General features: G+C 35.6%; 1 protein-coding gene across 26 annotated transcripts in view; it reads left to right on the top strand.

Moving 5' to 3' along the window:
* Positions 1-25,918, top strand: part of LOC118265767 (transient receptor potential cation channel trpm) — a 241,420-nt gene that overhangs the window by 127,512 nt on the left and 87,990 nt on the right. For all 26 annotated transcript variants that reach the window (XM_050695165.1, XM_050695156.1, XM_050695151.1 and 23 more), the window contains one exon: positions 9,615-9,697. In XM_050695165.1, coding sequence (XP_050551122.1) covers positions 9,615-9,697 — 83 coding nt within the window. The remainder of the gene's footprint in view (positions 1-9,614; positions 9,698-25,918) is intronic.

The raw sequence follows: 25,918 nt of genomic DNA, 5'->3' as shown, positions 1-25,918 counted from the left end.
TTTATTTTTAAACCTTTTGGTTTGTGACATGTTCATTATGCCCAGATTTGCGAACACGTAACAACTTTTTATGTTGTTTAAGTCTTTTTTTATAATTTTATTAAACTTAGTTTTAAGGCCTTTCTATCGCATTAGGGAATCCTTTAATGGTAGTTTTTAGGTGACATTTATTAAATAAATAACTATATTATGAACACTTGTTTTCGACATACTAAACTACGATTGACCACATACTACGAGTAGTTGTATGTAAAATACTTCTGTTTACCTATTCAGGGTTTGAAATACTTTTCACCTGTTAACATACTGTTGACATTTCTTGCTGAAAAGAATTCAGTACAAAAATGGCATACATTACTGACCCACTTAATTCAACAAGTTATCATTAAGTACGGTTGACTGAAACTTAATAAGTATTCAGAATAAAACCTTCATGTTTGCACAGGTAGGTACTCAAGCACAAATATTTCTACTCCACAAACGTGTTCGCGGGTAGTCGACGCTCCGTGGAGGCTTTACGTCCCGTTTCCGGTTCCGTTTCCTCATTTCCGGCGTTTCCGTGACATAGCGGTTAATTTTCGAACTTAGTTCGTTGAGGTATCAGCAGAGATGTATTGTTGTAGTAAATTAGTTTGTTTAAAAGTTAAATTATGATCGAAGAGGTATAAATATTTCGTCAATGAATTTCGATTTTATTTCTAAACGGTTTTATTAAGCACAGAAAGCTCTACAAAAACACGAGTGGAAGGAAGGTAGGGAGGCCTTTGCCCTGCAGTGGGACGACCATGGCTGATAGTAATAATAATAATATTTATTTAGCTTGTCCTGTTTGTCTGGTTGGGTTTTTCTGACTCTATAGTCACACAGTCATACAAATCTTATATTTTGTACGTACTCTTTTTGACTATAGACAAATCTTATTATTCGTACACACTCTTTCTTGATGACCATTAAATAATATAATTTATTTTTTTCAACAACTATCCCCATTATATCTAACAAAAGACTTGATTGGTACAATAGAGTTTATTAAAACCGTTTAAAATAAAAAGTAACGATTAGTAAGTAACAATCAGTTGTGCCAATTACGTTTATAGACCCATTCTAATAACATTATCACATTACTCTATCTGAGGGTTTAGTACGAGTTGTTTCACGTTTAACTAGATCGAAACGTTTCGTTTTCATTAAACGTAAAGCAAACTCGTAAGGGTACTGATCTCAGTTTGAAAAGCTACAAAACTACATTTCATAAATTATATAACTAGATTGTTGCTGATCCAAGATTCTTTGTACCTATTGGCAAAAGGGTGCAAAAAAGAGGTCCATGTTCAGGATATATGTATCTTTACGAGTTACATAAGGGTATGTTATCTAAGAATCCTTATCTTAGTGCTAAAGAAGTTGGTTTTATGAGCGAACCTTCAATGTCCTTTAAGAAAGTCTTAGGCGTATTGAGTAACTTTGGTCACGTTTATGTAAGACAAGATTATTTTAACTATAGGCTTATAGGAGTTGATAATAATTAGCCTCATGTATTATTAGTTACTAGCGACCTGCCCCAGCTTCGCATGGGTGCAATGGTAATATATTATGCATGTATTATACATATAAACCTTCCTCTTGAATCACTCTATCTGTTAAAAAACCTCATCAAAATCCGTTACGTAGTTTTAAAGATTTAAGCATACAAAGGGACATAGGGACAGAGAAAGTGACTTTGTTTTATACTATGTAGTGATGGTTTTACGACCTCTCTATCTTAACTAAAAACATGGGTTTTCTAAACATACTTAATTATATTGGACATTTATGTAAGTTTCGCCCTTAAATCTTTTAGTGTGAGTTTTGCATCCAATTTGTAGATTACTCGGAACGACCTTTACCCACAACTGATAACAAACCCTATTGACCCTTCAACTATGAGACGTGTATATGTACATAACGTATTTAGAAAGGTAGTACTTCTAAAAATTTCGACGTTTGGTAGTAAATACTACAGATATTGAGGATGCATTGATAACAGCAACAAGTACATATACATTTCGTTGATCGATGGGAGTATGCACAATCTATTATAGGTAAGTAGATTCAATACAATTTTGATAGGATTGCATCGTTGATCATGTGGCCGCAAGTGTGGAAAAGTATTAGCTACTGGGCTTTTTTCGGATTTTCGAATTTTTCTCAGTAATAGCACGGATTTTGGAATTGTGCCCAGTGTATGGCAATAGACTTACTCCCTATTACATGGGACTTATAACGAAAATGGTGAAAAGTATATTGTACTGTGGCATTACGTGCCTTAATGTCTTAATGTGCACCTATTCCTATCCCTTCGGGTATAGAAGGCGTGTCGTTGTACGTATGTATACGTGGTTAGGTTACGATGATATTGCCTTTACAAAAACGACAACGAGCAACATCCGCATTGACCAAGGATTCTAATTTCCATGTTAATAAATTCTAAGAAAGTCCAACAGAGCAAAAATATTTGCGAGGTCCGGACCCCAACCTGTCATTATACATGAGGGTCAGTTCAACCTTTGGGGGCCTATAGAGCTGTAGAGTTGTTTGGGTCCAAGTGACCCTTATCTAAAATACACAATATAATTATCAAGTTTATAGCTTAGTGAGATATTTTGACAGGTTGATAACCGGCTTCATGAAGGTAGATAGGAAACGTACGTTTAGCATATCATTGCGTTCTTTATCCCCTTAAAGGGTTCGGCAATGTTGAATATTAAGAGCGTTTACGCGGTTTGTTTTTTTTTCTTCTACTCACACTAGGATATTCTCCTGTGCCGTGGGTGTGTTTACAAATATACAAGTTCCTTACAAATATACATACAGAGAATTGAAACCACAATTTATGGATCACACAAAGAGTTGCTCACTGCGGGAATCGAACCCTCTACACGCTGCGCGGCAGCCGACCACTGCATCAACCGTACAGTCAAACTTATAAGTCCAAATTAATGGAAACTGCTTAACCAATTTTAGTGATACTTGGTGTTTAGTTAAGTGCAAATAAGGTTCACACCTAGTAACATGTTTGATTCCCACGTCAAACACCTCCACTAGATTATTAAGAAGGAAATAATACAATTTTAGAAAGCGCCCTAGACGGACATATAGCGATCATAATGGCGATATATTAAAGAAGGGCCAAATTTTAATTTGTATCCTTAACCGACAAACATGCATGTAAAGACTGATGACTGTTGTTGAAACAAAAGAAGTATGTAAGATTCGTAGCAATTGATAATCCATTGTCTTTACCTACTCCCATGGGAGACAGGCGTGAAGTTATCTATGTATGTAACACCTCTACCCACAGCTATGGTGGATAATAACTCGAGTTTTATTCCACTGAACTGTGGACACAGCGGTCCTCAAACTTTAAGCCCTCAAGCGCTACGAGATATCTTGGCACTTTCTCTCGAAACTTGGCAAATCTTCAATCTACTAAGAAGTAATTTAACTAAAGGTTTGAAACTTTTCAAGTCAAACAGTTAAAATGTAGGCGTTTCTTTACACACTTCTGTTTAAGTAAAGCTTTAAAAAGTTTTCTATAACACGGAGGCTGAGTAAAAAGTTGAGCGTTTAAAGTAGTTTGACAGCGGACATATTGCGTCTGTCGATTAGATTGTATCTGTTTGATGGGTGCAAAGATTACTTAGGGTTTTGTAAGGACACTAAGTATGTAATTGATAATTTTCTTAAGATTTAACTTGATACTTGTACCACAGCTTGTACTACTATTTTTGGAGGTAGAGGAAGGGTAACTTATCTACGAAAAACTGTATTTATTTCTAAATTAAGTAATGTGCACTTTTGCTTACTCCTTCGACGATAAAAGGCGTGACTTCCAGATTTCTAATTAGTCAAGTCAACATCAATCATTAGAGTTTCTTGTTCGTTTTTCTCCATAGGAATCAACACTTTGAAACGAATAAATAGTTTCACTAGAAGACTAACCGATAGACAGACATTTTTAATATTATTGTACTTGCATTGACGTTCAACAGTAGCTTCCCGTACTATTTGAAATAATAAATAATGTTGCCTTTTGACTTTTTTAAATACATGTCCTCTAAAAGAACGTCCTCTAAAGCAATTAAAGTCAAATACCGTCCCTCTCAGTACAAGTAAACAAAAGGCAATAAAAAAAAAAACAAATCCAATTTACAAATACATGGCCGGCAGGGAAATGTAAAAGAGATGTCAATTAAACCCGACGAGACACAAGCTGTCGAGAGCACTACAGGCTGTGTAGTTGATCAGTTGGATAAGAGATGAACAATGAGCTTTATTGCTATGACAATAAGGATGATACTTATTGGGAAATTGGCATACAAGAAGTGTATGTAGTTGACGGATACCTAGTAGAACAATAGAGGGATTGGTTGTAGTTAATAGATGAGAAACCAATTTTTATTTTTAACATAAAAAGCCATCGTATCTGGTATGCATTCGAATTGTATTCTTGAGTTAAACAAATATACATAAGTAACAAATAAAAATCTAACATTATATTTTGCTAAGAATGTGAAAGATAAAAAATAGTGGCGTACTGGTAGTCGCAGCGTAAGACGCCCATAAGGTGGACAGACAACTTGATTAAGGTCACAGGAAGCCACTGACTGACGGCTGACATGATAATGATGATGCTGATGATGATTCATCTAAATCTGGTATAAAATTAAGACCACAAAATAATTAGAAAACAGACAAAAGAAAGGAGAAAATCTGTACAATAAATAACCGATTGGGTTATTGCCGTATTACTTACTACCGAAGTTATTTGCAAAGCACCAACCTATTTCCTTGTCATTATAATACCCAATGAAATTTAATATACCAATAGCACGAGATTTTGTCGTTCCCCTAAAAGCGAGTACACCTCCATTTCTCCAATTTTAACCTAATAACGCCAATATTTCAACGCTACATTCAGAAATTATGCTCGAGGGAATAATTAATCTCAATATTTCCAAGTGTCTTTAGAAGATCGGAATGACGAAATTAGAGAGCTTATTAATCTCATATACTTATATATGTATATAATGTACTCTATGTATATGTTACTGATGAGATGTGTTCCTTTGTCAAAGATAATATGATAAGTAGTGATTTACCAATTTCGTAATTTTCTTGTATGTGGAGGTTATTGGTCAGTCATGTCTGAATATCTATTTAAAGACAATTTGTATATAAAAAAATGTGTGTTTGTATATCATTACTAACATTAACAGTATGTATCTTAACTTTGTTCTTTATGTTCGATATATAATTTTGGGCTTAGCAATTTACTTTTAGAAATACATTGTTACTCTGTTAAAGGTTGAAGAGAAAATATAAGAAATTATTACTTTATATTATATATTACTTTTATTTCTATTCATCTACCTAAAACAATATTGAATTTTAGTTAAGTCATAAATACACCTTTCCTAATCTAAGATATGACTCAAAGAAAAAAACAAAACACACACTCAATTCCCATCGCCAGTCAATAAATTAGACATTTCATACAGTTTCAATACAAAACCAATTTCTGTTTATGTATTCAATAAAATGTGGCAGATGTATCCGCTAGGGAATGAGGAATGAGGTTCTATCATACAAATGTCACACACTACACCCCTGACATCTATCGACAGGTATTTATCCCTCACGTTTTGAACCCCCGTGAGACAGAACGAGGGTTAATTCTAGCGATATATTGAGCTATGTGAATTGTGAATAGAACAACTGTTATGGATGCGTGTTGTGCGTCCTTTTTAGGTTTTTGTTTGTAAGTCCCATGTAGTAGGTGGTGAGCCTATTGCCATATACCGGGTATATTTCCAGACTCCGTGACACTATTGAGACATTTTCGAAAAACCGAAAAAAGCTTAGCTATACATCGTCCTACACGGGAATCGAACCCGTACTGTATCCTAGCTGTAAGTTTTCCGAAGAAAATAAAATAAAAGTAACCCCTTGCCCAGCAGTCGCACTTACAACCATTCTACCAACGAGGCAATAAAAACATTTAAAATATATCCATATAATCATTACTACAATAGTCTTAAAGTAAAATAAAAAAATACTGATAATAAACCTGTCACTTTAACACACACACTGAAGCAAAGAAACAAAAAAAGTAGACACATAAAGAAACGCCAATTGACACGAGTCTCACCCACCTCCAACATATCCCTTGAATCAGCATCAGCCTCTCACAAAACGTCAGCTCTCGGGACATTCTTACACTTCAAAGGAAAATTGCTTCCTATATTGTAAGTGGGATCGATACTTAAATCAAGTTGGTTTCCAAAGTTATCAAAGGCAAAACAGTCACATGGCAGTTTGCCAAGTGGTAAAATGCTCGTAGTGGCATCAACGTTTCCAGCAAATTAATTCCTGTGGCACTTTAGACTTTATTTTAAAATCGTTGTTTAAAGTTTTAGGGGTGAAATATTTATTTGAAATGTTTTGTTCTTTTCGATAAGTTTGTTTATAAGGGTGTTTTTCTACCAGATATGTGATATGTTACGTTGCTGGGAATGCGTTTGGCTTCCACAAGTCATATTCATTGGTACACATGGCATAGCACTAATGGAAACAGGCTCAGTTAAGCTATGTTTTTTTATATGGAAAGATGTGTGCATACTCGAGCTGCACATCTTCCTCGCACAGCTGAATAGCTTAGTGGAAACGGTCACATAATTTCAGAGCTTAGCTGTTACATCTTCGTAGCATAGCTACACTGCTACATAGCACATTTCTGGTGGAAAACCACCCTAAAACTGTTATTATTCACTTTCGTATGAATCCCTGATTGATAGACTGATCGCAAGTGCGACTTGCTATAAAAAGATCTTCAATTGAGTTGGCACAGAATACTTATTACAATCAAGTGTTCGCGGTTTCCTTTGTGTAGTCAAATGAAGCAAAGGAACCTGCTGAGCTGAATCGCGATTCCCCATGTCATTAGTTGTGAGAATAATCTCGACCAATGACGGGTGAGAATACGATCTAGCTCACTTCAAATGTTTAGCCAGCCTAGCTGAAATTTTTCCATCAATCCTCCTAATATTTTTAGAACAAGAACCCTTTTTAGATTTATCGCCTATAATATGTTCTACCCATTTGCTTAAAACAGCATGATTACACATTTTTCTATAGCCAATGAAATGCTAAGTTATTGCCTTATTAAACCATCAATCATAAGATCAATTCGCGAGTGATGAGGGCAGGTCGATAGCGCCCGGCCTATCGTTTGTCACGGTGCGCATTTTACCGATCACGTCGGGTCGTCTCGTGATTCATCGTCCACCAATCATTCACGGACGCTCATAACACGCTCCCGCTCGGCAGATATTAATCGGCAAATAATATGATTAAGTACTTTTTGGAAGGAATGCTTTTCATCGTCATGGCCTTGAAAATCTTCTATGTTTACATAGAAGTAGTTTGAAGGTTAACAGACAAGCTTCCCTTAGGTAAAACAAGACTACACATTGACATGGACTGGTTCGGTCACCTTTTAATTGGGCCCTTTTGTTTAGAGGTGTTTTTTGAGGATGGAAGTGATTTCAATTACTTCTCCCGCCATAGGCAAGGCAAGAGAACTGTCTCTCAGACTCTTACTGACTAAAATCTACCCGGTTTCTACTCCTGCTTTTCAAGCCGGAGCCCCGGTAACCCGCAAGGCAGTCCGCGGCTTCGGGTGTTTAGCTTGTACTGGAGATTTCAACTTAAATTATCTCGATAAAATGCAGATGCATTTGATGTAAAAAAAAAATTCAAGTCTTTTTCACATCTAAAATACAAAAAACTCAAGCAAGGCGTGGCACTAGATGGTACTAGATAGCTGTCGACACGACAGGAAAATCATTATGAAAGTAATCGCCCGCTAAAATTGGCCAATTCCAGAAGTTTTCCTTACAAACTGATAATAGCCAATTACGTCGCCTATTATCATGAATTGGGATTCGTTATTGTATAAAAGAAGTTAAGAGGTTCATCCGACCGAAGAGGGAAGGTACAAATAAATGTTCGATACGTTTTCTTGTTATATTTTACCTTGTTGCTTGTTGGTCCGGATATTACTAAATGATCGTGTGTGATTGGGTATCAACAGGTGATTGTGGACTTCGTTCCTGATACAAAGTATTTTGTAACCAAAGTACCTGTTTCAAACATGATTTTTCCGGAGATCTGCTTCTTATTCGTTATCTTTTGCGTTCTTTTTTATGGTATAGTAAACGAGCAGACAGATCACCTGATGGTAAGCAATCGCCACCGCCGATGGACACCCGAAACATCAGAGGTGTTACAAGTGCGTTGCTGGCTATTAAGCCGCTGAATTTAAGGGTTGGTGGGTAATCGGGGATTGAGAAAATAGGGAAGGGAGGTAATTGGCCCTCCGGTAGCCTGTTTCGCGTCGGTTTTTTTTGTGAGGCCGTGGTATCACTCCGATCGAACCGGCCTATTCGTGTCGAAGCATGGCTCTCCCACATTTAGGTATAGGACTAAAGCTTTTCTCCATAGACTTCCAAGATTTTGTGTCTAAAAATAACAACATGGACAAACCAATAATAGTATTTAAGTAAACCCCTTGCTCGCTCGCTCTTGGGACCAATTTGCCAACGAAGCAGTCTTAATATTACCTCAACTAAAAAATATCACGAATTATTTCACCCAAAATATACTTAGTGCAGTGAACTTAAAGCTCTTATTACGTCCGAGGTTCCCGCGAGATAAGTTTCCCGGACAAAATGGCTGCCGAAAGCCAGTAAAACAATTTTCGCCTCAACCGTCCATAGTAGATGGCCATTATAGTTTCACGAAACTTCGTCCGGAGGAATGTAGGCGAGTATTAAGTTCAGCTGGCCGGAAATTTTGATTACTCCTTTTTATAGCGGCCGCCGCCATGTTTTGAGATGGCAAGATAAAGTTAAAAGGTGTCTCGTTAGTGTTAGGGTGACAAATGCGACTGCGTGCTTGACGTGTGACCTTGATCTTTGAAGGAGGTATATTTTTGGGAGTTTTTGTAGTAAAACTCTCAGTTACGTGATATCTGTTATTGTGTTGAACGATTTCGATCACATAGGCACAGATGAGAACACACCAAGCATACCTATCTACTTCATAAGTATACTAACTATAGTATATCACTACTCACTGCACTGATGATAACACGATAAAAATATTAAAAAAAAATTATGTCATGATCATAACTACCCCATATGCAAGTTTAAAGTTGTTTAAATGGTAACCAACACAATTCCGATACTTCTAGCATTCATCATAACTGGTGCAATTCTAACCTCGTATCATCCATCATCATCATCCAATGACTTCTCCCGCCTTGGGCGAGGTGAGAGAGAGTATCAGGCTCTTACTGACTAAAAACCACCCCGATCCTACTCCTGCTCTTTGAGCCGGAGCCCCGGTAAACCCGCTATTCCCAGCTCCGTGTCAACCTCGAATGTTGCGTTCCGAAACGTGCCACAAAAACAAAAGAAAAAATCAAAACAATTCGCATTGAACCTTTCACAAATCCAGGTGTGTATTTACTCAAACCACTCAAAATCACATTGTTTGTTTATTTGTTCCAGAAAACTACTCGCAGTTGGATAGAGAGCACGTTTCAGAAGAGAGAGTGCAAATATTTTGTGCCCAGCGCTAAGGATGAGCATGTGTGAGTTATATTTTTATATATAAGGACAAACGCCCTTTTGTTTATAGCCTTTTTGGTTACACGGATGAGGGGTAGAAAAGCTAAGGAAGTTTATGCCATGAATAAAACATAAACGTGAGTAAAGCTGTGTGGAAATCAGGTGCATGAATGCCTTAATGGAAACACAAATGAACTGTGATAATATTGTAGGTAATGAATTTGGTGGGAATAATTTATGGTGGGAACATTTGGAACGAGTTTCGACGGTTACAGATAAAATCTTAGTGATAATGAATAATTTATTTGTTTTTAAATTTGTTCGATAAATACCTACAGTATGGTGATCACTCATATGATTTAAATGAAACTACAAGTATTACTAGTCTATAAAAACATAATACAACTAAATATTCCAATAAAAAAGAAAAAAGAAATCAAACAATAAAATATTACAACAATAAATAATTAAATTACGGTAATCAAGTATTAAATTCTGTGTGGACAACTCCATGTACCTTGACCACGCAAGAGCTGTATTATTGTAGGTTGCATAGAAATGTTACGGACACACGGCGCTGCTGTTATAATGCCGTATTTGTAAAGTGTTCAAATTATCTCAAAGAGAATAATGTACTTTTTGGCTTAACTACTGGTCCTATTTCGCTCATTTTTCGTATATCGTCAGCCAAGATGATAACAAATATGTGGTTTAAATTAAGTCATAAGAGGTTTTTCCATATGGTATAAATGCTGGCCGAAAAAATTCACGTAAAAAATTTGCAAACAGACATAAGACAGTGTGACTGCCTGCTACTTAAGGGTAAAATGAGCATTACATTGTTAGTACCCCAGTGTTATGTATAAAGCCAATTCATGCCCATTACACCCGAACGCAAAGTCGTTTAAAATACATTAACGCTCAAATTAAGTTTCTTTTTGTTTCAAGGATATAGAAAGAGAAAGACCTTGTTCCCGATAATGTAATAAAAGGGTGATCGCTGAGTTTATTGTAATAATTAACTAAAAAATGTTGGAGTGCCTAAAGTTCATAATCAAAATCGCAAACAAATATTGCAATTTAACACTTGATATTATTGGACCTTAGAAATTAGGCTCACCAATAATAATTATAATATTAGCATAAAAAGCATAACTAGTGATTGTGAGCATAAAATAATAACCAGCAAGTAAACATGTTTAGAACAAATATTTGTAGAAAGATATGTAAACGTCTATGTCAATACTCTCGTTGAAACTTTAATAAACAACCAAACAGCTCGATCAATCTCCAATGAATATTAATTCACGTTTCAGACAAGTTGGGAACAAATATCGTTAATTTCCTACATTAATTTCGACCAAACTTCGTGACGGACTGTGGAACGCGTCGACACAAACAAGTAAACAAATCCGTTTAATTAAATCGTGAATGAAGAAAGATTGAATTGTTTCTGAGTTTATAAGTAACTGTACCCTTAGTAGGAGTTTGCTTTGAAAGTTGACGTTGAATGAAACTGAAACGAGAGTGCGTTTCGGCGGTCTGATTGGCCGGCACGAATTAACCAACCAATAAGAGTGCCGAACGCACTTTCGTTTCGATTACGGTTAACGTAAATCAAACTCGTATTAAGGGGCATTGTATTAATTATCTGCACCATTAATACAGTCGTAAATTAACATAAAATTGTAATTATTAGGTAATAAACATCTTGAATGTTTGGAAATGTACACCAAAACCCTTTGCACAATGTGTGATTAACTGCCAATTTCAATAACCTTATACAAAATCAATAAATCCTACTACAAAATCTGTCGATCGATCTACATTTTTAACGAAAACATAGAGCTAATGTCAAAAATCGATTATTATCTAAAGATTTTGTAATGATAAAATCGGCAGTAAGTTTATTTTTGTTTCATTTGACAGATAACTTGAAACATCTTCCATGTAAAATTTATATGTTAAAACATGATTCAGTTATATTTGAGGTAATAATAACTATCGTGAAACATACCAAATTAACTAAAACCCACGGTTTACCAACGTATAAATGAAGAAAATCTCTACTAGTTTCGAGTCACAGAGGGACTCGGCGACGTAGCACCCACCTTTCAAAGTAAAACAAAGTTTAAGTATAAGTAAATAATGCGCGTTCTGAACATTGTTTAACATTACACAGAGAATAATAAATAAGCACATGTGCTGCAGCGCCACCTGGCGGCTCAGATATGAAATACTGATGAAGCGAGAACATGGCTGCCGAATGTGAAATGAAATACATTCTATATAACATGGCAAGACGCTTGTAGAAAACTCAAAAGAGTAAAATATACAACTTGAATTGTGTTTTATATATATTTAGGTATTTTTAAAGCTGAAGAGTTTGTTTGTTTGTTTAAACGCAGTAATCTCCGGAACTACTAGTCCGAATTGAATAATTATTTCTGTTCTGTTCATATATCGAGGAATAACCTTCTTAGACATCATCAGATAAAAATCACGGCACGATCAATATAAGCCGAGAAGAGCGCGTGAAATCGCGGGGAAGTATTATACGAGCAATTTATTCAGTTTTTGTTAGTGACTGAAATCGAAATGATTGCAGTCAATCAATATAATATGCTTACCCCGTAGGATAAGTAACTATGTTTAGACTACATGGATAAAGTTACAAAGGGCGCACTTTTGTACCTAGGTACGTAGTTTATAATTATGTAGGTACATACGTACTTTGATATTTATAAACCAGAGATTTATATTAAAATATTTACATACGTACCTCATTATCGCAATTTACTTCATTACCAAAATACATATAAAAATTAAAAAAAAATACCAAAAATATATAGAAAAATCCTTTCATTAAACAAATTCTAATTATATAGTAATGTGGGTATTCTATATCAAATTGAAACAAAATATTCTACTCTCACTAATTAGTAAATTAAACGCTCAAACATGATCATGTATATAAACAGATGGTTACATATCAAGTTATACAAACCAGTATAAACTGACCGTCGAATGTGTGGAAAGGTCATATAAAGCGAGGTCATGATAAACTGGTTATGTATAGCGAATTATGTACGAATAATCTACCGTTGGTATAACAATTCGGTGCTTCTATAGATAATTAAAACGAGTCCCTAGTTAATGTGTTGTTAATACAAACATTAATATGTGGTATCAGGTGGGTAGTGGTTTATATTTATGTATTTATAAAGATAAATATGGACTGGATTACCTCTATGATATTCTAGTTATGAGTGATATTTGTTTGTATGTAAGAGTATTTCGTAATCATTTTATTGAAAATTGCGGTAATGATTTCGATGTAGGATTATATGGAAAAAAAATCTCTGCAGCTAAATTAAAATATCTAGTTAATTAATAAATAATACATTACGACAGAAGATTCCATGAGTAAGGACTAACTAAAATAAGCTAATGGTATTACATGGTTTTCACAACTTTTTACGGTAAGAAAACTGAGGCACGAGACTTGGTTTTTTTACAGGATGTTTTGATGGTATTAGCTTTACTGACGCTCAGACTAACGGACAATTATTGTTTTCATGTATCGAAAGCGGCCGTTTGAGGTAGGCAAGCAATATCTAGTCCAAAAAAACATTTAGCTAAGTTAAACGAATCTATCTCTACTCAATACATCATTATTTCACACCGACACCATTCCTAGGTGCGCCACTCTGTCTCTCAAAACTACACCGCAGCAGGAACTATTAGTTGCGAATTGAGCAAGACTATAATTTCCAAACTGCTAACTAGTTTAGTGCTAAACTAAGCGAGCTAGTCGTTTATATTAACTGAGTTATACCCAATAACGTTGCACATTGCACTACAATTTTAAGCTTGAAGTTAAATTTTAATTGTGTCTCATTTTCGACAATAGTTGTAGATGATTTTTATTTTAATTCCCGTCTTGTATATCATTCTAAAACATTAGACACGTTTTTTTTTTATTTTCTTACGAAAAATAAACACTTTCGAAGATATATTGATTTGCAATATCGCGTGACGTCATTTCTATGTGCGTTTTGTAAGCAGAAATGACGTAGCTACCTCTCACTCTGAAACTTTGATTCGTTTTATCTAAGTATTGTTTTAATATTCGACAAAATAAAAAAATACGTGTCTAATAGTTTTTTTATGATCTAACTAACGGAGTCATCTATTATATAAAAATAAGTCGGGTTTTCCTTCCTGACGCTATAACTCAAGAATGCACGAACAGATTTCCACGGTTTTGCATTCGTTGGAAAGGTCTCGAGGAGGTCTCCGTGAGGTTTGTATTAAAGAAAATTTAGGAAAAATTCAAGAGAAAAGCAGGAAGACAGGGAAAGTCATTGCTGGCGAAACGGAGTTCGTTGGGTTTATTAGTTACTTTTAAATTTTCTTACCTCGTCATCATTTAGTAACATCATCATTGAAAAAGTCCAAAAACAATTTCAAATACACTTCTTCAAAGAAAATTTTCCTAGTTTTTTTTATACCTTCGATACATAAAACGTCTTACTGAGACACAGTTCTTGGCAAGACTCCGTACAGCGGCTCATAATCTCATCACGATAACTTCTAAAATGTCCTGTCGTCTTTACGAGGCCATCAACGAACTTTCACGAACATAGCCGAATACTTCCGAAGTTCTTTAGCTAGGGGTGACTGTCAATCAACCCTGTGTTTATGTACGTTTAATCCACATGCCTGTAGGAAACATGTTTTAGAAGATATATGTAACTTTTTGACTTCCTAAACATGAAATTCTCTTTGTTGTGATAATGAGGATGTTTAAGTTAAGATGGTTGAATGATATACAAAATAGTAAAGTTAGTATCCAATTTATTAGAAAAAAAAATACTATTTACTTTGTAAATATGGACTTATAAATAAAATTAGAGTGTATGTTTATAACATTGGAATAACCGCCTTTTGCTACATGCATATGTTAATTTTAATCACATTTTTGTCTGTCTGTGTTAGGTAACTGATGTACTAAGGAGTAACTTATGCTACTTTTATTAAAAAAAATTAAGTCAGAAAGTTCTTTATCCTTTATCCACGTGAGTGAAGCTGTAGTTATTAGCTAGTAAACAATAAGAACATTGCTAAAAAGAAAGTATTTTTTGTTCCAAGGAGTATAAAAGCACCGTCATTCAAAGGGTAAGAATATAACTATACCAACTGCTACATATTTTCAAACGACAACAAAACTTTTCTCAATTTAAGAATGTATTTACTGCAAACGGCTAAGTCAGTAGAAATGGGGTTTTAAAGGAAAATAGTACTTATTGTATGGCCATGCAAATCCAGGTCTTATAGAACTAGGTCAGAGTTCATTTCGCCTGTGGGTTAAATTCGGGGCGAAAACGTTGAAAACATCATTTTATCACGTTAGGATTTTCTCCTGTGTTGTGTGTTTCACATGCACATTATTTCTTACCAAAAATTACTTACCTAACCAAGGTTTTAATACAGTAGTTTATACATGAGTCATCACAGTCAGTTAAAAAATACGGTGACATTACACCTAACAGAAAATAAAATTTTGATTTTTAATTCACACGTGGTAATAAATTATTCAGTTTCTCGTTCGACACCCCTGTCTCAAGGGGTTAACAACATTTTTGATATGGGTAGCTGAAACTCAGTGTTAATTCAAATTACTGTCAGCCAAATATTGCAAAGAAAGTATTGTTTATACTTCCTATTAGTAAAATTACATTTGGGAAATGTACCCATATCAATTTCGTTTTTAATTATAAAGTGACATTATTTTTTTTAAATAAAGTATACTGAAAAATATTCCTTTGTAACATAATATTGGGTGTATTATCGTAAATCAAATTTTATTATGGTAGCCATAAAGTGTGGGTTTTAAATATTAGAAGAATTGGAACCTTATTATGTATCAAATAGAGGTGAAATTCTATTAAAAATGTATGTTTAGAACTTTAATATACAGGTTGTTGAAAAAACGCTTTGGAAGAACATTTTTATTTCATTCATAACATCAAAGTATATTTTAATATTTTTAACAACTGTTTCTACAACTTGCTTAAATACAAATTATGATATTTCCCCCTTCTCTGGTTGAATTCCTGTTTGTTTGTCAATACTCTTCTCTTTAGGCGGCTGTAACAAATATATCAAAAAATATAATTTATTTTACCATTTTTCTTACCTATGTTTACCTCATTCATGGCGGCCATGTTGGCGTTTTTAGTAGCCCCCGTTCGATCCGCATGATCATTTTCCCCGCTAATCGCAGACGCAAGAAAATCGCGCCAGCCTGACCTGTGACTATCTCTAACTCTCGCGCAAAAACCGAACCAACTACCAACACGTTACACAACAGCCTTACAGCTACTGTGCCAACTATTCATTGAATATCGTAAACCATTACTGTATAAATGACGTCAGAGCATATTAAAAACCTTACCTCTTGCTTCTTAGGCAACGGGTCGAGAGTGTCCGCATAAGCTGTCCAGAATAGAGTCACGTGGTTGGCTGTCAAGCTGCGCTGGAGCAGCTCACAGCTGAGGCGCCAGGTGGACTCACCAATCTGAATCACGATACCTATAAATCATTTTAATGGGTCATAATGTTATTGGAGAAAATAGTGCCATATTTTTGAACAACCTGTAGAATGTATTTTTTTTTCTATTGAATAATCGCAAACGCAACTGCTGTACGGTCGATCTGGGAATTAGGAAAAATGTTACTCGCCATTTTTATTAATTTTATTTGGAGCATTGATTGTTCTACCGCAATGCAAAAGCAACCCTATTCTCCCTCCAAGTCCATTCCCATCCACGTAGCTTTCCTGGTAGTTTGAAATCAAAACGCTTAACGATAATCTATAATTATAATAATGTATGTATTAATTTTGTGATGGATAGTTTATGTATCGAGGAAGACTATAGGCTGTAAAACATTATGCTACGATCACTAAGAGCCGAGATGTAGCTGCGAAACCAACCAGGAGTAGATAATTTATAATACAGTATAATCACAATTAACACTTTCGATACACAATCATATTATACTCATTTGCAGCTCAAAACTAAATAAGAGTACTAAAGTGCTATCTAACCCAAAATATTCGTTTTGCGGTAATGCGGCACCAAACCACGTTTGACCGAATGCAATCATGTTTGTTCCCACCTCAGCATCTAGTTTATTTTGCTGGTGCAAACTCAGGAAAACATTGATAAGCTAATTTGGAAACTGTGTTTAGGGAGGTAAGGTTGCATTTGCTTTGGAAGTTTTTGGGTGAAGCTGTTCTATGCATTCGGTTTTCTGATTACGATTCTGTGTGAGATAGCAAAACTTTCGTTCGTAATCTAATATTGACAAGTTTATACGAATCTTGATTAAATGGCTACTACCTGAATGTTTTACTTATTGTTTATTGAGCAATTTAATTTATAAATGTTTTGTATGGTATATATATGGTATATGGTAGTTTGTCAAACTTCACTCATACCTAATTCAAGTTTACACTTTTTTTTACTCTCCTGAAATCCTATTGAGGAAGGAAGTTTATTGAAAAATTAAAGATATGAATTTGTATCCTATTCCTTAGTACATAAATATGCTTATCCTTTCTATTCAGCCACGATATTACCAACATTGTTAAGATAACGCCAGTTTATCCGGAATGGCTTTACAGGGGCTCAAGTTTGACACCCACGTAGCTAAGGTATTTACAAAGATAAATTAACCGGAAAAATCCGGATATCAACAGGTGTGGGATTTGGGGGGTGAAATATCTTCCCCTTAACTGTTATCACGGAGTTACGTAATCTGAAAAGTTGTGTAAACTCATCCTTCGGGAGTTGAAATCTTTCCTACTTCCAAACAACATACTTCCTTGGTGAAGCATTGAATCAAGCAATTATAGCGAGGACATATAATATATGTTGATAGCACTACGAAATTTGTGATTTAAAACAAGAGATTTGTTGTTTACTAGACAATGGACATACATATTTTTTTTACTAGGAAATATTATCCAATGATTTCTCCCGCCTTTGGCGAGGCGAGAGGAGTGTCAGACCCTTACTGACAAAAACCACCCCGTTCCTTCTCCTGCTTTTCGAGCCGAAACCCCGGTAAACCCGCTAGGTATAGTCCGCAGCTCCGAATCGAGCATCAGCTTTACTAGGCCCCATCTGTGGTGGTCTCGTGTGTCTTTGAAGGGCGCACGGAATGCGACGCGCCGTACGCACGGGATACATACAATATACATACACAGCGTTAAGCCTGTACCTCATTACGTATTTACAGGAAAGCTAGAGGCAATGGAACGCCAAATGACACGATTCCGGTATACCTATTTCGCTTTACATACACTTTTAATTAACTCAAATGTATCGTATACTCAGCCATCACGTTTCTGACCACTCAATCGACAAAGCAAATTGAACCTTACCAACAATAGCAGCAATTCTCAATTTCTCTTGTATTTCAATCAGCAGTTCTTCTTCAATACAGTTTACTGGGTAGCGTCTCTGTAACATAAATAACTATTAAAATCCAAATCTATTCTACGATTTACTTAAGTAATTCGTTTTGTAAGATTCTGCCATCTGAATGAGGCTAATTCCAATTTATGTCTTATGGATTTATGTTAAAGTATATTTAAGCTTAATTCAAGAGCTCCTCTGTTATCGTAATAAGTAAGGACAGTGTGGAAATGGTTGGAGGAGGCCTTTGCCAATTGGCAAACAGATCTGCAAAAGATTACTAAACAACAGATCATAGAATAAGTTTTAACTTTTTCGAAAATTTCTTAGTAGTAGCACGTAGTCTGCAATTGTGCCCAGTATGTAGTAATAAGCTCACCCCCTATTACATAGGCCTTATAGTACAAATGGTGAAAACCTATACATTGAACAGCGGTATTACGTACAGTAATGTGCACTTCTGCCTACCCTTTCGGGGATAAAAAGACTTGACGATACGATACGAGGTAAGACTTCAATTTTCTTTAACAATAGAGTAACATATTGTATCAGATCGTGATGAACTACACCTATGCATACAACATATTATTATAGATTGCAGTCACTTCATACATGTTCCTCGGTGATATCAAAAGTTACAATCCTGCATTCCAATATTGAACAGCATATAGCAAAACGTTTCGGATTGAACGGAGATCTGAGATCCAATGCCATTCTGCATAGAATTTTATTCTGTGAGATTCGTTGTTCGGAACTGAACTAGGTATATTAAAAATTCTAGTACTTTACCTATGTACATTGTACATACACGTTTCAAAGGTAAAATGTTGACTAGCAGTTTATTTATATGTTTCTTGTCTGATTTCAATATTAAAATGGTGCGGGTGACGTCGATATTTTCCTGGTTTTACGATATTCATGCTATAGGTTGAATTTAATCCCAATTTCTGTTCGGTGCTAACCCACTTATTTTTACTCAACGAGCTCTATATTTGCGTGCGTGTATAAAGAAACCTGTCTTAGTGCTTCCTTACACTACTCAAGGAACCTTAGTTTCAGTTTTCTAGACAGTTTCGGCTCTAACTATGCATTGTCTGTCAGTCAATAGGTAAGTTGCGGAAAAAAATATATTGATTAATTAATATTAGTTGAATGTTTTTGTTTTTTAAAACGTTGTCCCACACTAGGATTTTTTCCTGTGTCGTGGGTGCAAACATTACAAACATACAATTTCATATAACACAACACCTAGACCCGAAACAACAATTTGTGACACACACAAAGAGCGGGAATCGAACCCGCTACACGTTGCACGGCAGCCAGTTGCCAAGCCACCACGCTAACCGTCGTCAAATAAATAAGTACCTACTTTTTTACACATATAATGCAATGAGCATAGAGTATTTTCAAACGTTAACCCTTCACACAAGGACCCGGCTAACTATGAACTGTTTCAAACTCTAAACGAATCCCGGGGGACCTCATTAATTTTAACCAAACTGCCGACAATTAGGAAACGTCGAAACTTCGATATCGCTCGGATATTAATTAGCATTTCAGTAATTTTACTCGGATGTAGGTTTATGGAAATATTTGTTTAGGTATATGTATATAATATATCGTCACGCCTTTAATCTTCGAAAGGGTAGGCACAGGTGCATAATATTGCCACTGTATAATCTACACCCACTTTTCACAATTTATGTTGTAAGTCCCATGTAATAGATGGCCTATTGCCATATACATGGGCACATTTCTAGACTCAGTGCTTCCAATTAATTTTTTTTTGGAAAACCGAAAAAAGTCCAGCAATACTTCGCCTGACCCCTTGCCCGGCAGTCGTTTTAATATTTGTTTTCAATTGCGAAATCTTGAACATTATATGTACTTAATGTATATTGATTTGTAATCCGATTACTTATGTATATCGAATTATTAAAATCAATACGTCTGGCTCTGATTTTACGCGTGAATAATAATGTGTTTAATATCGTTATTACAATTTGTATTTGGATTGTTTTTGTTTCTCGTCAAAGGATACTTATTTCAATCAAATAAAAATCATCTTTTGTTGTATTTACCTTTTGAATTAAGAGACCAAAGAAAGAAATCTGAACATTTTTGTGTAAGGTTAATCAGCCAAGATGTGGGTGTTTTTTATTTATTTATTTATTTATACTTCATCACAAAAAAAAACAGTGAATGGCGGACTTAATGCCTTAAGGCATTCTCTAACAGTCAACCATAGGGTAGTGCAGAGAAATGAAGCGGATTGATGCGAAGCCAAAACACAGGTACAAGAGAACAAATATAAGAATACAATATACAATATATACAATACATACACATACATAATACATATTACATACATAGGTATACATACACATACATAATACATATTACATACATAGGTATACATACACATAATACAATATATATCTACTGCTAAACAACTACATATACTGCATAAATAATAAAATACACATAATGAAGAAATAAGTTTCCTCAATTGTTTTGCGACTGCCAATCCTTAAATATATGCTCGCGGACTTTAAATTTAAAGGAACTGCGATTTTTTGCCACTCTGATCTCTTTGGGGAGCGCATTCCACAGAAGAACAGCTTGAATGAAAAAAGAAGAGTGAAGGAAGTCAGTGCGATGAGAGACACACTGGAGGTGTCGATTTTGAGACGAACGAAGAAATTTAGTGTGGTTAGCGCAAGAATATTGGAAATAAGAAGCAAGGTAATTAGGCGAAGAAGGAGAGTTAAGGTAAGAGAATAAAGTGGTTAATGCCCTCTGCTGCCTGCGCAAGCGTATGGGCAGCCACTTTAGTTGCAGTCTATGTGCAGAAACATGATCATATTTACGTAAGTTGAAAACGAATCGAATGCAGTTATTTAGAAGTCGGTCCAGTTTGTTGAGCAGATCTGCATTCAGGTCGTAGTAACAGACATCAGCGTAATCAATAATGGGGAAAATCAAGCTCTGCACCAGCTGTGCCTTTACGGAGGATGGAAGAAAATTCCTCAAACGATACAGCGCCCTCAATGACCCAGTAACTTTCTGGCAAACACTAGTAACCTGTGCACGCCAGCTCAATGTGCTATCAATAATTAAGCCCAAGTCTTTGACGTCCTGACTGAATGGGATAATCACACCATTATAGGAGATGGGAGGCAGTGTCGCACCGTCAATCGATCTGAGGCTCCAAGAGCTTCCTATAATTATGGCTTGGCACTTGTTTGGATTGACAGCTATGCCGAACCTGTTTGACCAACTTCGAACAGCTGCCAAGTCACCATTAAGCCTGCTGATAGCATCAGGTAGCTCGTCCACCCCAGATTGACGGTACAACTGCAAGTCGTCCGCATACAAATGGTACGCACACTGAAGTTCAGGAGTGATGAGGTTAATAAAAATGGAGAAAAGAAGTGGGGAAAGAATGCCGCCCTGAGGAACGCCTGCCGTCAGATCACACCAGCCAGAGAAATTATCATCATGCTGGACCGACTGCTGACGCCCCCGAAGATATGAAGAGAACCATTCCAGTGAATCGCCGGAGATCGCAAGATGGGACAGGATTGCCGAAAGGATATCGTGACTGACCATATGTTTTTTATAATATTAAGTAGTATAGTAACCTAACCAAATAAGGCCTATGCCCCAATAAAGCCTATTTTGAAAATTTCCCTCTTCCCGATGTCAAATGGTCGCCAAAGTTTGTAGAAGTGTGCATGCACATTACTTAACTAATTTGAGCACAGCAAGCAACCCGTGCCGCGATTATTTTGGAACCTACAGACGAAAACAATCACGACGTGGAGCGCACTTTAGTTTTTATAAAATTCAAATAGCGTAAACTGTTAGTATTTTTATATTTATCAGTATACGACGTGCCGTGTTTTGTCTGTATGACAATTATACATTTAGCCATCTCCTCACATTAGTGAAATAGCTATAATATCGGTGTATTTCATATAATCGTTGTTTTGTTTACCTATGTGCCATGTCCTAATAAAGCCTACAAAAAAAACGTGTAGGCCTTATTACGGCATAGTTGTTTTTCAGTAATTTCATAGAAAACGGATCACCAGCTTCTGTCAAAAAGAAAGCCAATGGATTTTGCAAAAGATGGAAAACGCTGTTAAAATGGTAGAAAGGGGTAAACGGGGTGAATAGATACAGAAAAGGGGTGAATGGATATCGGGAAATTCTTCATAGTATCTATTCACCCTTCGAATTTTATGCACCCTGTTTTACCCGGTAGGCTGCTGCAGTCAGATATAACTTCCAAAGAAGTACGCATCATCTAAAGAGTGGTTTCCACTACACGAAAGCTAGGTCGGTCGCTAAATTGGCTACAGAACAAGAAGTTATTCTCATTCGTTTGACTGATGCTGGGGTACCGATAACTTCAAAGATGTTACTTGGGTATTACATGATGAGAAACTCGTTTAGCCTGATGTATAATGACCAAAATTAATTAATAAGATCACATTACATTTATTATAAGCATTGACAAAGTTTTGTTTTTTTTTTTGAATACTTACTTGTTTTTATTGAGGCTTTATTAAGACAGGGTTCCCAATAAGGCCAAAGTGATACTTTACTTATTTTTGTTTACAAAAGTGTAATTTTTGTTTCTAAAGCCATTATTGTTTCCATTATTACAAAGTTTAATAAATAAATATAGGATTTTAAAATTATCAGCGCATTTTCATTTTAAACCAACGAGCTAAGTGGCAATAAAAATAAGGTAGGCCTTATTTGGTGACCTTACCTTATGTAACTAACGATATTACATTGTAATTATTAGGTATAATTCAAGTGTAATATTAAATTATCATCATCATCATCAGCCGAGAGACGTCCACTGCTGAACAAAGGCTTCCCCCTTAGTCTTCCACATGGAACGACAAGCCTCCACCCGCATCCACTGGCTCTCCGCGACTCTGACTCCATAATATAATATTAAATTATTACTATGGCAAAACTGATTCTTTCGTTAACTGTATATGGTGAAGTGTAATGTATGGTATTCGTATTTTGACCGTCAAACTGAACATTTGTCTGAAAATAAACCGTTGTAACGTTGCAATTTTCGTTTCATTTCTCCGATAAGAAGTAGATCCCTTATGTCATCAGTCAGGCATCCAACCAAACAAACTAATATACACAGAATACATTGGAATAACTTTTCCAAACAAATAACAATACATTGTCTTGATCTAGGTAAATTCTAATTTACCCTAGACGCAACATTAAAGGAGATTGAGCCTTATTTTTTAGCCAAAACAATACAATTTCGAACATCAACAACAAAACAATAAATATCTCGGAGTAATAAACATGTAGGTAGAATATTACCTAAGGAAAAACATTTAGGTCTAGTACATCTCAAGTTCTAACACATATTTTTGCTTTTACGACTCTGTTTACTCCCAAACTGAGGTCTCTTAATGCAGACAGCAGCATATCAACCTACACTAAAGTCTGTAACCCATTTCCGACTCTATCACGGAAGTGTAAAGGTGAAAGTCGACTGAAGAAGTTTGACAGTAATGAGGTTCCTTGATCCGCTGAGGATATTTTTGTGAAGAACTTTTAGAATGCTTAGTCTTGAAGAACTGAACTTCAGATGTGATTTGAGTATTTTCTATGTCGACATAACAACTACTCTTTTCTATAATATTCGTAAGTTTGGATATAAGAGTGTTTGGAAGTACTTACCTATCCCATTTCAAACTTGCACCAAGAAAATATTAATTTTAAAGACGCGAGCGAAGTAAGTGGAATGCGGATCTCGTGGTAGCAAAATAACATTACATAGTTATGATAACTATGTGATCATCATCTGTACATTTAGTTGAAATAAACACTTTGACTTCTACTTTGACTTTGATACTAGAGCAATGCACATTAATAGTTTACAGTCAAGCCGCACTGTAATTTTTTGATTCGAATATATCATACATATGTGCTGAGAGGACCGATGGCTTAACTTATTCGAGTTTGATATACGTTTAACGAAATTAAAACGATACCGTGTTCAGCTCTCTGATTGGTTGGTTCATTGGAGCCGGCCAATAAGAGCGCTAACACGCGGTCTAGATTCGATCTCATTGAACGTAAAACAAACTCATACTAAGCTCTCAGTTCAGTAAGTATACAAATCTCCTAAGTATTTAATTCGTTATTCGTTATGTATACCTAATTAAACCATCTATAAAGAATTTGAAATCTTTATTGTTTCCTAAAACTATATACAATGTGATAGGGGTGGGACTTCTAACCCGTTAAGGCTGAGTACTACATCTAATTTTATCGACTAAAAATAATAATAAGGGGTTTGAACCCCTAATTGAAAATATTGAAAAATAGTGATTTTTTCGGTAAAAATAATTCACAAATGATTTTTTTTCTCACCAAAACATTATCAAACATATGAAAAAAGTAATGAATTAGTTAGCCAAGGTTATTAGCTACCGTTTGTCGTTTTTTTTTGTTTCTACGACGCATACAACCTTTGATATCAAAAAAAGTAAAAAAAATATTAAAATAGCCATAACTTTTAGGGGTGGGGATTCGACCACTTCGACCCCCGACTTTTGTCGATAAAATTAGGTGTAGAACTCAGCCTTAACGGGTTAGAAGTCTCGCCCCTATCACATTGTATAGGCGTAGGTTTAAAAGTAAAAAACGTCCTCTTGAACGTGATCGCCTGATCGCACCCGATCAAAGCCACCACAAGCTCAAATGTCTATCACACAGACATCCAGCACGAACACTCTTTAGCCTAATTGATACTCCAAACGTCACCAAAGGAATTTCAACCTTTACCTCTGTTTCACAAAGTGCTCTTTGCTTTGTGTTGTTTCTCGTATCTAGTGTTCCATTTCATTTGCTGGCTCTTAAGTTCTTTGGCAATTAGCGTAGGAGTGCAGCTATAAGGGAGTTTACTCTTAATGTTGATGGACAACACTTTATTTGATCGTTCTCGAGGGAATTTCTCAAAATAACACGATTGTTTTATTTCTGAAGAAGGACAGAAGGTTATAAAACTTAGGATTTAAAGGACAGTTTTTTTAAACGACTTAAAATAAGGAGGTTGTGAATTTCACCCGTATGTACGTATGTTTGTGGCTGTTTTGCGTTTGGCTTAACCGATTTTGAAGCAGTTTTCAGCATAGTATTTTTCAAACTTAGGAGAAAGCTTTAGCTACAGATATTAGCCGACTTAAAAACCTTTAACTTTTGAAATTTTAATCACAATCGTAGTTCTAATACTGGAGCTCCACAACTACCGAAAGTTTCAAACTATAACTACTTAATCTGAACTATTAAACTAAGTTGAGACTAGTCAATCAACAAGTTAAGTGAACCAATACAATTACACCAAAGTTATATTTATAACAGAAAGTACCTTGATAAAGTTCATGAGCGTAGTCTCTTGAACATTTTGCTTCCACGACACGAGAGCCCTCAGACCTTCCACAATCATCTCAGGTGTGACCTGGAAGCAGAAAACTTGAATAACAAAAATATAAATATGTATAATGATCATAAAATGAAGTAGACTTCACTTTGGTGAATGAACATCATCAGCCAGAATTCGTCCACTGCGGTTGGTTGCTTCATTGACTTCATTGAACCGGCCAATCAGAACGCCGAACGTTGTCTCGTATCGATCTCGATAAACGTGAAACAAACTCATATTGAGCCATTTAAATTGGTTACTACCGTCGAACACGA

The sequence above is a fragment of the Spodoptera frugiperda genome, chromosome 7 (assembly GCF_023101765.2).
Source record: "Spodoptera frugiperda isolate SF20-4 chromosome 7, AGI-APGP_CSIRO_Sfru_2.0, whole genome shotgun sequence".
Taxonomy (NCBI): Eukaryota; Metazoa; Arthropoda; class Insecta; order Lepidoptera; family Noctuidae; genus Spodoptera; species Spodoptera frugiperda.
Note: the sequence above shows the minus strand (reverse complement) of the source record. Positions and strands in the feature narration are given on the sequence as shown.